We start from the raw sequence: 15582 nt of genomic DNA, 5'->3' as shown, positions 1-15582 counted from the left end.
TGTTCATATGGTAGTTAACAGTGCAATGATTCTTAAAAGAAAAATGTAGACTTCTTTCAAATGAAACTGATTTTAAGAAGATTCTTTTTTCCTCACCCAACAGGGATATAGCTAGTGCAATAAAAGAACTTCTTGATACAGTGAACAGTGTCTTCAAGAAATATCAATACCAGAACCGCAGGGTAAGTTTAGTAGAAGCCTTGCAAGCTGCCACTCTAGATATTGGTTTACACCTTGTCGTTTTACTGAATTAAATAATAAGACTGTTGAATTATTGGAAATGGTTTTGTATCATTAATGACTGGGTTTGTCCTTGCATTTAAATATGCTGTTACATATATTTAAGTAAATACTCCTAAAAATGCTTATCTGTAATATAAGGTACATTCATATTCTGTGTAATCTTCTGTCTTTGACTTTGGCTTTTGTGTTACTTCTCTTTTCTTATTTAGTATTTTTAAAAATTATTTTTGATGTCTGCAGGCACTTGAACACCAAAAGAAAGAATTTGTAAAGTACTCCAAAAGTTTCAGTGATACTCTGAAAACCTATTTTAAAGATGGCAAGTAAGTATTGTCATTTATCATCCTTTTCTTTTAAAAATTAGAAAATTATGTGGTTTTATATGATACTATAACCATATAAATTAAACCCTTTTACTATATTATTAATACTTACACCAACTTACTAAGATAGACTGTTAAAAATAGAAAGGGAATGGTTGATAATCCAGCCATAACTCTAGTCTGGAGCAGGAGTTGCAGGCTTTTTTCTGAAAAGGGCCAGATGGCAGATATTTTGACTTGGTGGGCTTGTTGCAGCTGCGGCACTTCACCTCTGCTTTTGTAGTGCAGAAGCAGCTGTAGACAGTGTGGAAACAAGTGGCATTTTTGTGGCTGTGTTCTAACAAAACCTTACTTATATTATAGACACCGAATTATAATTGAGCTGCCACATCATAATATTTTGATGTTTAAAATTTTTTTTACTGTTTCAAATGTAAAAGTATTCCTAGCTCAGAGACCATACAGTGAGTGAGATTTGGCTTACTGGCCTACTTTACCAACCCCTGAAGCAGTGATTCTCAAACTTTAATAGCCTCAGAATCACCTGGAGGAGGGCTTGTTAAAGACAGATTGCTTTTGGGTCCCACCCAGAGTTTCTAGTTCTGTAGGTCTAGGGTGGGCCCAAGAATTTACATTTCTGAGAAATTTCCAGATGTCATGGATCCTGCAGGTCTGTTAAGAACTGCTGCACTATTGTTAAAACAGTGGTTCTCAATCCTGTTTGCACATTACAGTCACTTGGGTTCAGTGTTTTAAAATCCCAGTGCCTTGGCCCTACCTTCAGAATTCTGACTCCATTGGCTTGGAGTGGGGTCAGGGTTCAGGTGTGTTTTTGTAAAAGTGCTTCACGTGTTTTTAAAATGCTGTAAACGGCTGTGATCCACTGTCCTGGAATAGGGAGGGCTTTCTATAAGACAGGAAGTATACTAAAAAGGTAAATAGGACATTATTTTAAAATTTACATACACTTGGCTGTAGAACATTCTAGAAAGCCAAGTAATCTTATGTGATTTATGTATAATACACATGTACATATAATGTATAAACTGATGCAGAGGCTATGTCTTCTGCAGCCTCATACCTTACAGAGAATTCTTTGTACCTCAAGTAGAGTTTTGTGGACAAGACCAATTTCCTACAGTGCTTGAAGCAGAAGAATAAATGGTGATTATTTCAGCTCTAATTGGCAGGGGCCTCTAACATCCTATCCCACCATTGACATTTTAAGATCCCAATATCCATGTCAAACTATTACAATACTATTGTAGTAATATTAAAAAATAATAAAAATACATTAGAATGGTATATTGATTTTCATAGTTATCTTAAATAGTTCAAACAGGTTGAAATATTTACATCTTATTCTAAATTAAAGATACTGAGCTAAATATTATTAATGGTTTTGTGTTGTTTCATTTCATACTACTGTTGAGGTTGTCTAGAGGAAATGTACCTTGTTGACGTAGTTTAATAAACTAGCAGGTGTGTTCTGAAAATAAACTTACATCTATTTTTCCTTGGTCTCCCCTGCTAAGCCCAAATAACAAAAAAACACATTAAAAGAATAATTTGCATTAAGAAAATTATTTATGATACTGATTAATTGAGAACTATCCTGGAATAAGCACATTGAAAGGTAGAAATTCATTTGGAACATAATTTTCATTAATCTGAAATTATTCACTCTCATTCCTGTTTGTACGTTAGAATCACTTGGGTTCAGTTTTTAAAAATCCTGGTGCCTTGGTGCCATAGTTATTTTTAACAGTTTAAGCAGGCATATGGATTATTCAAGCTCTCTACTACTTTTTCTCCATTCAGCAGCTTGTTTAAATTACCATTATTTGCTTATGAATAATGTGCCACAAGTTTTGTCCCTGTTTAATCAGAATTGAAAATTATTAATAGAGCCTGATCTTTGAGCCATTTTTCAGTAGGAGGATGAATTTGCATTGATTCATCTAATTCTTCCTAGTCCCCCTTTTTTGAGGGATGTTTAGGATGAAGATACAGTCAGCCCTTAGTATCTGCAGGTTCCACATCCCTGGATTCAACCAATTGTGGATTGAATTCAACCAATTGTGGATTGAAAATATTTGGGGAAAAAAATTCCAGAAAGTTGCATAGCATTTATATTGTATTTACAGCTATTTACATTGTATTAGGTATTACAGGTTAGAATCTAGAGATGATTTAAAGTGTACTGGAGGATGTGCATAGGTTATGTGCCAATACTACACCGTTTTATATAAGGGTATTGAGCACCCACAGATGTTGGTACCTGTGGGGGGTCCTGGAACCAGTCCCTCTTGGATACCAAGGGACAACTATACAAGCTTAGCTTTGCTACTGAGAAACTGATAAGGCCACGCAAGGGGACTAGGGCATCACCTCTGTGCTCCAGATCGTATGAAGATGGACTGATAGGAAATAGGGTGCAGCATGAAGTAATTTTTAAGAACATATTTTTATATATTGTCGACTCATAAATATTGAAACCACATGATTATTTTGTTTTAAAAGTATATTCTAAAAGTAATTTAAAATTCTCAGGTTTTTTTTTTGAAAGAAGGTAAGAGAGATTGGGATCAATCAGATTCAAAGTAATGAGCTTTTTCTTAAGTATTTATCATGCCCATTGATATACAGATTTTGAGAATGAATATAATGTTTTAGCAGATCTTATTTTGGTAACTTTTGTGAAACTGCAGCTGGAGACTATGTTTGAATCCTCTTCTTTGGCCAGTTATTTTTTGTGAACTCTGGTTGTTGAGGTGCCACCCATCATTAGCAGCCCACCAACACCTTATTGCCAGCCAGAACCACTAGGGGGCAGTAATTCCTAGATAGTTTCAAATGATGCAGGACCCTTCAATTCCAAGCTGGGATAAAATTTATGATACTCAGTACTAGCTTTTTTTTTTTTCCCCCCCCTAAATTGATTTTATTGCTACTGCTAGTAGGGCATTTTAAGTATAAAGTATTTTTAAAGGATGATTTTTGGGGGGATAAAATTAATTGTTCTTTTTTTTTTTGAAACAGGGCAATAAATGTGTTCATAAGTGCCAACCGACTAATTCATCAAACCAACTTGATACTTCAGACCTTCAAAACTGTGGCCTGAAAGTTGTATATGTTAAGAGATGTATTTCTCAGTGGCAGTATTGGACTGCCTTTATCTGTAAATTTTAAAGTTTGACTGTATAAATTATCAGTCCCTCCTGAAGGGATCTAATAATCCAGGATGTTGAATGGGATTATTGCCATCTTACACCATATTTTTGTAAAATGTAGCTTAATCATAATCTCACACTGAAGATTTTGCATCACTTTTGCTATTATCATTCTTTTAAGAATTATAAGCCAAAAGAATTTACGCCTTAATGTGTCATTATATAACATTCCTTAAAAGAATTGTAAATATTGGTGTTTGTTTCTGACATTTTAACTTGAAAGCGATATGCTGCAAGATAATGTATTTAACAATATTTGGTGGCAAATATTCAATAAATAGTTTACATCTGTTAAACATTTCTTTACTTGAAAAAATGCATATATATATGTGAATATATATATGATCAGAAGACCAAGACGACTTGGTGTAATGTCTAAAGAACTTCTAACGGGAGCTTATTAGCAGTTTATCAGATAATAAAGCAACAAGAATTCCTATTTTTTTTGTCCTTAATCACTCTGAGCAAAAAGTAGTTAATGGAAATATTTTTGTTAGTTACTATATTTGAGGTACTGAGTATTTTTCCAACCTTTGTTTTTAAGAGACTTATGAGAAGGAGATGGCAGTTTATAGTGTCTTCACACTGTACTGCCTCTTTTGAACTCTACAATGTAAGATTAAGTCTTTCTGGTTTGCTGGGCCCTAATAAGCTTTGCGCCTTTTTTCCATAAATAGCCACAACTAATAGTAAGTTGAAGCTATACCAATGCTAGTTGGTTTGAATTTGTCATGAGTGTTAATAATATTATATACACTCTTTAAATATGTAGTTTTACCATAGAGAAGCTTTAAGAAAATCATGTATCAAGTATTCATGTTAAGTGATTTCATTTTTCAATTATGATAAAATAAAGGAAAAAATCAGAATTTATCTTTTATAAAGATTTTAAATGTTAAACTAAACTTCTGTTGGCAATATAAATTTTTTTGCTATGATGCAATTTAGTTATTTTTTAAAATTCTTTCTCCCATTTTAAAAAACAGACTTTTAAAGAATTACTGTCATTAGCAACATAAAAGGAAATCATCCTGTTAGATGTAAACAGGAAATATGTGGAGGGAAGGAAAAAAGCAATAGACAATTGGATGAAATCTCATAATTTATGGACATTTTACTGAATTGATTTTTTTTTCTTCAGAGATACATAGCTAGTAAAACAAAGAATTGGCGATTTTAATACTGTTTGTTTTTGGCATAAGCTATTTTTCACGCTTGGAAGTAGAAGGATGGTTATTTGCAAAATAGGCTTGTGAATATATGAAGAAAAAATATACTGTTTTTCTTATTTTTGAGCAGCAGACATTTCTAAGGTAAACAAGTACTGTCTTTCTTCCTCTTGTCTTTATCTCCTTAAGAGAACTCATCAGTTACCAGCCATGCCCCAACTCATCTGTTTTTATAAGTCTTCTGTCTTTTTATTCTACTATGCAATATATCTGGCTTCTATTTTCATGAAGTTTACCTCCAAAAAGGGGGCTTATTCTCAGGATAATTCAGTTTCTTACATGATCCTCGTGGGTTTGTGTTTTTGGGTCAAGGAGGAAAGGACCAGTGTGTCCCCAGTCATATACAACTCCAGAGAACAGAAAGGTGGCTACCGAGCAAAGGAAGAGAGGAGACATTTGTTGAGCACCTCTGTGTCAAGCATTATTCTAGACACATTAATTTAATTCTCTTAACACTCTGTGACTTAGCCATCTGCCTTACAATTGAGGAAACTGGCTAAGAGAGCTTAGGTTACAAAGCTGGTAATTGCTGGAGCCAGGATTTGAATTCAGCATTTGTCTCCAGACTCCATGCTCTTTCCACTGAACTGTACTTCATCCATTGTCGAAAATGCACCATTTAGAATACTAATTCCCTAACACCAAGCTGACATAGCTGTCCCTGGTCCACAGGGAAATGAGAAAAATTAGGATAATGTGATGTCTTTTTCATAAATCTAAATTTATTCATTTTAAAGGACCATTCTTTTATTTAAGATCATTGCTATGCTTGGGACGTTTAATATGCCCTCACACTTTTTTTAAACAAAGTGATATAATTGTAGATGGTGGTAGTATGGGGTTTTTTCATGATTGCATTGTAATAACCTTGTTTGGCAAAACATGAGGTTAGTAACCCAAAGTCAGGCCTTCCTAATTGTTTTTTTAACAGATTGACCTATTGTTAAGATTTTACCATTTTTATTTTATCATTTGTTGATTTGCTTACCTTCCCTTAATCTCCTTTACCCTGGGTCATTTCCATGGCTACCTTTGTCTTTTATGGTGTTGAGCTGTTTTTGACAAATACAGTCTTCTGTCTTCTCCCCTATCCTCCCTTTAATAATAGAATATTCCTCATTTTGGGTTTCCTCACGATTAGATTCAGGCTATGCATTCTTGGTCAGAATAACTCTACACGTTGTCCCATCTTCTCCTCAACTGGTCAAGGTGTTGGTCAACTGGTCAAGGTGTTGTTCAGTTTCTCCAATGTATAGTGGCTATTTTTTACCTTACACCTGATAAGCAATCTGTGGAAGGCTCTTTTTAAGTCCATGCTTAACATCAACATTTTCCCCCCAATATTTAGCATCCATTGATGATTCTTGCTTACTCAGTCTTTACTTCGACAGTTACAAAATGGTGATTTTCCAACTCCAGCATTTCTTCTTATGTACCAGTTGACACAGCGTTCTCTGTAAGCCTGAACCCTCCTTTCTCTCCCGTACTTCCATTCATTAGTCCATATCTGTCCACGTGAATTTTTATAGTTACTGTTGTTTTGGACTCCTGGTTTTCTATTTTTTTCAATGGCTTATAATTAATTACTTACTTTGGTACTTAAAGTGGTCTGAGATTTGACCGGTTAGTAGTACCTTCAATTTCAACCTTGTTTCTATATGTCCTTATAGCTTCCAGAACCTTTTTTTTTTTTAAAGCACATTATCTTAAATATGTCCCAGGATCTTGGAATCAGCAGTTTCTCCAAGGAACTCTGGGGAATGATAACAGATACATAGATCTGCTGGCTGCTGCGTAGGCTCATTGCTACTACGTGTCATTGCTACTGAGTGTTGTCTTGCATCTAGGCCTATTCAGACAGAACTAGAAAATGTGCATATACAGACATATACACACATATGCATGTACACGTACATTTTACATGTCATAGGCACATGATGTTTGATTTCAGAAATCATGAGTTCACACTAGTACCTCCAATTGCAGTCTATCCTCATAGGGTTCGTTCTTGCTTTCCCCATTCTGTGTTTCTATGTCCCTTCTTCCTCAGAATCCTGGCTCCCTGAAAAACCAATTCATTCACTTGTTCAGTCCTACAATACATCTGAAACAGTCTTAGAATTTCTTTTGCCCTATCACTCTTAAAAACACGCTTAAAAGACTACAGGACTGTTTGCAGTTCTTTCCCTGTCTGTACCCTGCCCAAGACTAAGAATGTGTAATTACATTTTGTGTTCATGAATTACTTGGATTAATTCTTTTTTGTCCTTCACTGTGATTGTTATTTATTTGAAATAAATTGGGTTCATTTGTTTCAGTTTTCTTCCAGGTTTAAGGTTCCTTCCCCCCGCCCATCCCCACACACTTCCCATCCTTGTAAATTTAATTTTATTCATTTAAGAATACATAGAACATTAACACGCTTCTAAACATCAGAACTATACCAAAAAGTACACTAGAGAAGCGTCACTCTTACCTCTTCTGCCCCATTCCCCACCCTGCCAACTAAGTATCCAACTCCACTGTTTTTCGGTGTTTATCTTCTGTGTTTCTTTTGATGAAGAAAAGTAATGATAAATGTGTTTTCTCATCCCCCCCCCTTCATTCCTACACAAAAGGTAGCATTCATGTAGGGAAACCAACCTTCCCAGTTTGCCTAGGACTGTGAAGTTTCTTGGGACAAAGAATTTTTAGTGCTAAAACTGGGAGAGTCGGACAGACTGGGAGGGTTGGTCCCTCTGTATACATGCCTTTTTTTTTTTAACTTTCTATTTTAAATTGGAGTATAGGGTGATTAATAGTGTTGTGTTAGTTTCAGGTGTACAACAAAGTGATTCAGTTACACATGTACATGTATCTATTCTTTTTCAAGTTCTTTTCCCAATTAGGTTGTTACGTAACATTGAACAGAGTTCCCTATGCTAGACAGTAGGTCCTTGTTGGTTATCCATTTTATTTTATTTTTTTTAACATCTTTATTGGAGTATAATTGCTTTACAATGGTGTGTTAGTTTCTGCTAACTACAATGGTGTGTTAGTATAACAAAGTGAATCAGCTATACATATACACATATCCCCATATCTCCTCCCTCTTATGTCTCCCTCCCACCCTCCCTATCCCACCTCTCTGGGTGGTCACAAAGCACCAAGCTAATCTCCCTGTGTTATGCGGCTGCTTCAGTGTATGTATGTCCATGCCACTCTCTCACTTCGTCCCAGCTTACCCTTCCCCCTCCCCGTGTCCTCAAGTCCATTCTCTAGTAGGTCTGTGTCTTTATTCCCATTTTGCCCCTAGGTTCTTAATGACCTTTTTTCTTTTTTTCTTTTTTTTAGATTCCATATATATGTGTTAGCATACGGTATTTGTTTTCCTCTTTCTGACTTAACTTCACTCTGTATGATGGTCTCTAGGTCCATCCACCTCACTACAAATAACTCAATTTCATTTCCTTTTATGGCTGAGTAATATTCCCTTGTGTATATGTGCCACATCTTTATCCATTTCATCTGTTGATGGGCACTCAGGTTGCTTCCATGTCTGGCTATTGTAAATAGCGCTGCAGTAAACATGGTGGTGCATGACTCTTTTTGAATTATGGTTTTCTCTGGGTATATGCCCAGTAGTGGGATTGCTGGGTCATATGGTAGTTCTATTTTTAGTTAAGGAACCTCCATACTGTTCTCCATAGTGGCTGTATCAATTTACATTCCCACCATGGTTATCCATGTTAAATGTAGCAGTGTGTACGTGTCAATCCCAAACTCCCTATCCCTCCCCCCCAGCCCTTTCCCCCTGGACACCATAAGTTCATTCTCTAAGTCTGTGAGTCTGTTTCTATACATGCATTTTTAAAATACAACTTTATTGATGCATGGTTTATATATATGCATTAGAAAACAAACAAACAAAAAAACTATTGAGGTATGATTTACTACCACAAAGTTCACCCATTTTGAGTCATGCAACCTGACCACAACCCAGTTTTGGAATCCTTCAATCATTCGGATAAAATTCCTCATGCCTGGTTACTGGTTAACCCTTGTTCCCATGCCGCCCTGTCTCCTCCCCAGTTCCAGGCAACCACTAGCCACTTTGTCTCTATGGATTTTTCTTTTCTGGATGTTTCATATAAATAAAATCATACAATGTTGTCTTTTTAGCCTGGCTTTTACTTAGCGTAACGTTTTTGAGGTCCATCCAAGTCATTGCATAGATCAGCATTTCAATCAGTATTCTTATTACCGAATAGTATTCCATTATATGAATCTCCTATATTTATCTATGCATTAAATAGTTGATGGACATTTGAGTTGCTTCCTTCTTGGCTATGATGCATAATGCTGGTATGAACATTCACCTGCAAGTCTTTTTTGGACATGGGTTTTCATTTCTTTTGGGTAGATACCTAAGAGTGGAAATGTTGGGTTGTTGATAAATTTGTATTTAAACTTTTAAGAAAGTATCATACTGTTTTCCACGTGGCTATACCATTTTACGTTCCCAGCAGAATTTAGGAGGGTTCCCATCTTCACCATCATCTGTTATTGACTATTTTTTGTTATAGGCATTCTTGTAGATACCAAATGGTATCTCATAGGGAAATTTGCATTTCCCTAGTGACGAATGAAGTTGAGCATCTTTTCATGTGTTTATTAGCTGTTTCACATACCTGCTGTGTTTAACGTCTCCAAAAATCACTCCGTGTAAGTCCATAGCGACCTCTCTCTTTTTTTTTTTTTTTTTGTAGCAGCCCAGTGTTCCATGGTGTGTAGGTACCATAATTTATTTATCTGATCAATCTACCATGCTTGGGCATTCAGATAGTTTTCAGCATTTTGCAAATTACAAGTAATGCTACAATGAATGTTCCTACATATATATTTCTGGTTTGTTTGAAGTATACCTTCAGAGTAGATTCCTAGAAGTGGGGTTGCTACTAGTCAAACAACATATGCATATGCAGTTTTATTAGATATTGATAAATTCCTTTCCATAAAGGTTGAGGCAATTCACACTCCGCCAGGAATGTATGAGATTATTTGTTTCCCCAAGGCGTCACTTAATATTGTCAAGCTTTTGACATTTTGCCAGAAGATGGGTGAAAAATGGTATCTCATTGTACCTTCAATTTGCATTTCTCCTACTATGAGTGAAGTTAAACATCATTCATGTTTAAGGACCATTTTTGTATCTTTTTGTGATTTTGAATTTAGTTATTTTTTATCATGCAAAATTAAAACATTTTTATGTAGACAAATTTATCGATTCCTCCATGAAACCATCTGGGCTTGATGCTTCTTTGTGGAGTAAATGATAACTATTTCTCCTGTGCAAAATGTTTTAAGCTTTCTACAGGAGTCAGTTTGTTGAATTACATTTTTCTAAGAAAGTATCCATTTCCTCTAGGTTTTCAGATGTGTATTTTTATTGAAGTGAGTAAAATAATCTTTTATGTTTTTTAAACATTTTTCTCTGTATCAATAGCCATTTCTTTGTTATTATTTCTTATTCTGTATATTTGTACTCTCTCCCTCTCCCTTTTTTTATTAAACTGGATAATCCTTTGTCTATGTTGTTCCTGTTTTTCCAGGATTTTATTCATTAATTTTGTGTACAGTTTTTCCTTCTCTACTTCTTTAGTTTTAATCTCTGCTCTTATATTTATTATTTTCTTCCTTGGGCTTTTGTTTTACTTTGTTGTTCTTCTTCTAGTTCTTTCAGTTGGGAATGTAATTAATCTTTGTTTTTTTATAGATATAGGTTATTTAGTGCCATGAAATTTTCTCTGATCACTGCTTAGAATGTGTCCCATAGTTGTATTTATTATTATTTTTTAGAAATTCTGTAATTTTTGTTTATACATCCCGTTTTGCCCAAGAGTTAAGTTTATTAGAATATCTTTAATTTCCAAGTAGAGTATCATTTTTGGTTGCATTTTTAACTTTTAGTATTATTGCATTGTGATCAGCAAGTACTATTTGCAATAACTTTATAGTATCTGCTGATACTATAAGCAGATAATATATCTGCTTTGTATGTACTTTGTATATCCCTGCGAATGTTTCATGTATGCTTGAGAAGATTGTATTTTCTCTATTATTAGTATGTAGTATTCAATATATATCCCCCCCCCCAAATTACTTCCTGTTGTTTAGTTCTTACATATTTTTTATTTGGCTTACTTGACCTGTCTCGTAGTGTGTGTTAAAGTATCTATTAGCAGTGTGTTTCTCTGTTTCTCCCTGCATCTCTTGTAGTATTTGTTTTACATAGGTGGTTGCTGTGTTATTTGTTGTGTAGATATTCATACCTGTTACATCCTAAATGTGAATGTGGATTTTAACATTATAAAGTGTCCTTTTTCTCCCTCTTGTTTAGTGCTTTTTGAAATTTGTCTTTTGACCTTGAGTTAAACCCATTCAATTTATTGATACGACTATTATGTTTGGGCTAATTCTGTTATATTATAATTTCTGCATATATTATGTTATAATTACTGTGTATTCTTTTCTACTTGGTTGTACCCTCTTTGCTTTTTAAAAAAAAAATCCTTTTGTATTTAGGAAGGTTTATATTTTTATCCTAGTGGTGGCTTTGTATTAATATATTACAGATTTTTAACCCCTTTTTTTCTTACTTAAATTTTCATTATCTGATATGTCAGTTTTAAATCATATCCTTTAACGCTCACCTATTACCTAAATGAGAGTCAGTGTTCTTTTTCTACACTTCCCTTGTTCTCTCCCTTCTCTTACTTCTAATTACATTTTTCTTCTTTATCAGAACACAGAATACTTAACATGGTTTTCTTCTACCTTTGTTTCCACCATCGTTTCAGTCTAAATGAACGCTACAATTAAATATATGAATGCTCACAAGTTGTCCCTTTGCCTAAGTTTTCTCAGTTGTCTGCTGGTTGGGTGAAGCTCATCCTCTAGTAGCTTTTATGCTATATATTTATATAGTATTGTCTGAGTTCTTGCAGGTTCAATATTATTTTCCTATAGTCTTGATACTTAAAGAATATCTTGGTTGTATATAATATCCTTAGTTCACATATTCTTTCCTTAAATTTCTTGAAAATTGTAGCTTCGCTTTACCTTGCTTTATATGTTGTTTCTGAGATGTCTGGTGTTGATCTCATTCTCTTGCCTTTACATTATTTTGTCTTTTTTGCCTGGAAACCCTAGGATTTTTCCCTTATTTTCAGAGTCTAGTAGTTTTATTAAGATATGTATCAGAGTTGGTCATTCCAGGTCAATTTTCTTGATAACTAATATGCCCTTTCTGTGTGTAGATTGAGGTCTTCCTTTATTTCTGTAAAGTGTTCCTGGATTACAGTTTTAAATATGAATTCTATTCCATTGTTTTGTCTTTCTGGGACATCAGTTAACATGTTGAACTCGCCTTACCTGTCATCCACTTTCTTTTTTTTTTTTTATACTCCAACATCTTTATTGGAGTATAATTGCTTTACAGTGTTGTGTTAGTTTCTGCTGTATAACAGAGTGAATCAGCTATATGTATACATATATCCCCATATCCCCTCCCTCTTGCGTCTCCCTCCCACCCTCCCTATCAGACCCCTCACCCAGAAATCCCACTACTGGGCATATACCCTGAGAAAATAATAATTCAAAAAAGTCATGTACCACAATGTTCATTGCAGCTCTATTTACAATAGCCAGGACATGGAAGCAACCTAAATGTCCATTGACAGATGAATGGATAAAGAAGATGTGACACATATATACAATGGAATATTACTCAGCCATAGAAAGAAACAAAATTATTTGTAGTGAGGTGGATGGACCTAGAGTCTGTCATACAGAGTGAAGTAAGTCAGAAAGAGAAAAATACCATAGGCTAACACACAATATGGAATCTAAAAAAAAGAAAGAAAAAGAAAAAATGGTTCTGATGAACCTAGGGGCAGGACAGGAATAAAAACACAGCCCTAGAGGATGGACTTGAGGACACGGGGAGGGGGAAGGGTAAGTTGGGAGAAGTGAGAGAGTGGCGTGGACATATATACACTACCAAATGTAAAATAGATAGCTAGTGGGAAGCAGCTGCATAGCACAGTGAGATCAGCTCTGTGTTTTGTCTTCCACTTTCTTTGTGACCTTTCTTTACTCCTTGCTTTATTTAATTATTTTCCTGCTTTTCTTCAAGATCCTGTTAAATTTTTATCCGAATCTACTCTTTCAGGCACCTTGTAATTTAACCTTTTTTTTTTTAATTGGAATATAATTGCTTTACAATGGTGTGTTAGTTTCTGCTTTATAACAAAGTGAATCAGCTACACGTATACATATATCCCCATATCTTTTCCCTCTTGTGTCTCCGTCCCTCCCACCCTCCCTATCTCACCCCTCTAGGTGGTCACAAAGCACCAAGCTGATCTCCCTGTGCTATGTGGCTGATTCCCACTAGCTATCTATTTTACGTTTGGTAGTGTATATATGTCCATGCCACTCTCTCACTTTGTCCCAGCTTACCCTTCACCCTCCCTGTGTCCTCAAGTCCATTCTCTACGTCTGTGTCTTTATTCCTGTCCTGCCCCTAGGTTCTTCAGAACTATTTTTTTCTTAGATCCCATATATGTGTTAGTCTACGGTATTTGTTTTCCTCTCTCTGACTTCACTCTGTATGACAGACTCTAGGTCCATCCACCTCACTACAAATAACTCAATTTCATTTCTTTTTATGTTATGGCTGAGTAATATTCCATTGTATATATGTGCCACATCTTCTTTATCCATTCATCTGTCGATGGACACCTAGGTTGCTTCCATGTTCTGGCTATTGTAAGTAGTGCTGCAATGAACCTTGTGATACATGACTCTTTGAATTATGTTAACCTTTATTTCTGGTGTAATTTTTTTCTATTTCTTTCCCACATTCAACCAACTCTCATTTCTCCCTATTTTCATGCATTTGAGTCCTTAGTACTTGTATTTCTGATTTAGTCTACTTTTTCATATATCACATGCTTATTTGAGGATATTTTATTTAGTTGGGGTATACTGACTCAGTTTTCTTTTAGCTGCTTTTTTTTTTCATTATTTTTTCAAGGTAGGGGGATTTTCAGCAGCAAAAATGAATTGTGTTGCTGTTGGGGAAAGAGGAAGCCCAGTGTGTCTTGTTTCTTTTCTATTACCACCAGATACTTAATTTCCCCTTCTTATTTTCTTCTTTCCTTCTCTGCCTCATTCTTCTCTGGATGCGGTGCTTCATCAAAGCTGTCACATCCAGGGCTTCCCTGGTGGCTCAGTGGTTGAGAGTCCACCTGCCGATGCAGGGGACACGGGTTCATGCCCCGGTCCGGGAAGATCCCACATGCCGCGGAGTGGCTGGGCCCGTGAGCCATGGCCGCTGAGCCTGCGTGTCCGGAGCCTGTGCTCCGCAGCAGCGAGAGGCCCGCATACCGGAAAAAAAAAAAAAAGCTGTCACATCCAGTTCTGCCTCTTCCCTGCAACTCACGCTGCAAAGTTTCTATCAAGTACCCACCTCTTTTCAGAATTCTGGCCTTTAATGTTGCACTTTCTCTTTCTAGAGATGATTTTACCTTTGCTTTTTCTAAGTCCTCTTTTCCTTTCTGCTCCTTTTCAGAGGCTCTCTTAAACTTCCCCTTACTTGCTCTCCTTGCTCACAGGCTTGCCAGCAGCAGGAGAGAAGTAAGAACTCTTGGATTTTTCTCCTCGACTCACAGGTGATTTGAAGGTCTCAGTATTTGCTGTCTCCTAGTAATACTGAAGGCATAAGTCAGCTAAGGTTTCATTTACTCTTACTGAATTTGTCATTTCAAATAGGAGAATGTGTGGGATATTAAGAATCAGACAGCCACCATTGTTCTCCAAACCTGGAACTTCCTTTTCCAATATTTCAAATAATTTTGCTGGTTTGTGAAATTCAAAATTCCTGAAACCTATGAATTAAAAGACTGAGCTTTAGAGGTAAATGAAGACCCTGTGTTTTGGGAGGACAGATTCAGGGGAAAGCTGTGGGCTCCCTCAATCCTTCCAGTCCCCTTCTTCCACAGGGAGCACTGGTAGGAAGTAAACTCCATTTCTCTTTTCCCTGGTCTTGGTGCTCTTGCTGTTAACTGGCAGGTTAACATGGGAGACAATTTTCTATTCTGAGAAGGTTCTAAATTGGCATACTCATGTTGGCTAAAATGGGATAATTCTGGGCTTCAAATTAAGAAATAATATGTCTAGAAAGTCCAAAGACTGTTTCCAGCCATCCAGTGAACTATGCACACCAACTGTGGTAAATGTAAAAGCATGCATTTTGAGTAAAACCTAGTGTTATTAATGAGGATAAGCCCAGTTGTATTAGTCTAGTCTGGCTGTCATGAAATACCATAAACTGCATGGCTTAAACAACAAAATTTCATTTTCTCACAGATTTGGAGGCTGGAAGTCTGAGATTAGCAACAGAAAAAATCAGGGAAGAGAATGCTAAGTAAAACTATTGAACTGCAGCTATGTTAAGGAAGACCTAAGATAGATGGTCTCACTTGCTAAAATTAATACTAAAGAAAGGAG

General features: G+C 35.8%; 1 protein-coding gene across 2 annotated transcripts in view; it reads left to right on the top strand.

The window, feature by feature from the left end:
- PDCD10 (programmed cell death 10) overlaps positions 1-5764 on the top strand; it is a 42231-nt gene extending 36467 nt beyond the window's left edge. For both annotated transcript variants that reach the window (XM_081235877.1, XM_081235878.1), the window contains exons 6-8: positions 104-182; positions 484-566; positions 3609-5764. In XM_081235877.1, coding sequence (XP_081092003.1) covers positions 104-182; positions 484-566; positions 3609-3690 — 244 coding nt within the window. In that variant the 3' untranslated portion in view covers positions 3691-5764. The remainder of the gene's footprint in view (positions 1-103; positions 183-483; positions 567-3608) is intronic.
- The last annotated feature ends 9818 nt before the right edge of the window (positions 5765-15582 follow it).

The sequence above is a fragment of the Mesoplodon bidens genome (assembly GCF_964165515.1).
Source record: "Mesoplodon bidens genome assembly, chromosome: 5".
Classification (NCBI taxonomy): Eukaryota; Metazoa; Chordata; class Mammalia; order Artiodactyla; family Ziphiidae; genus Mesoplodon; species Mesoplodon bidens.
Note: the sequence above shows the minus strand (reverse complement) of the source record. Positions and strands in the feature narration are given on the sequence as shown.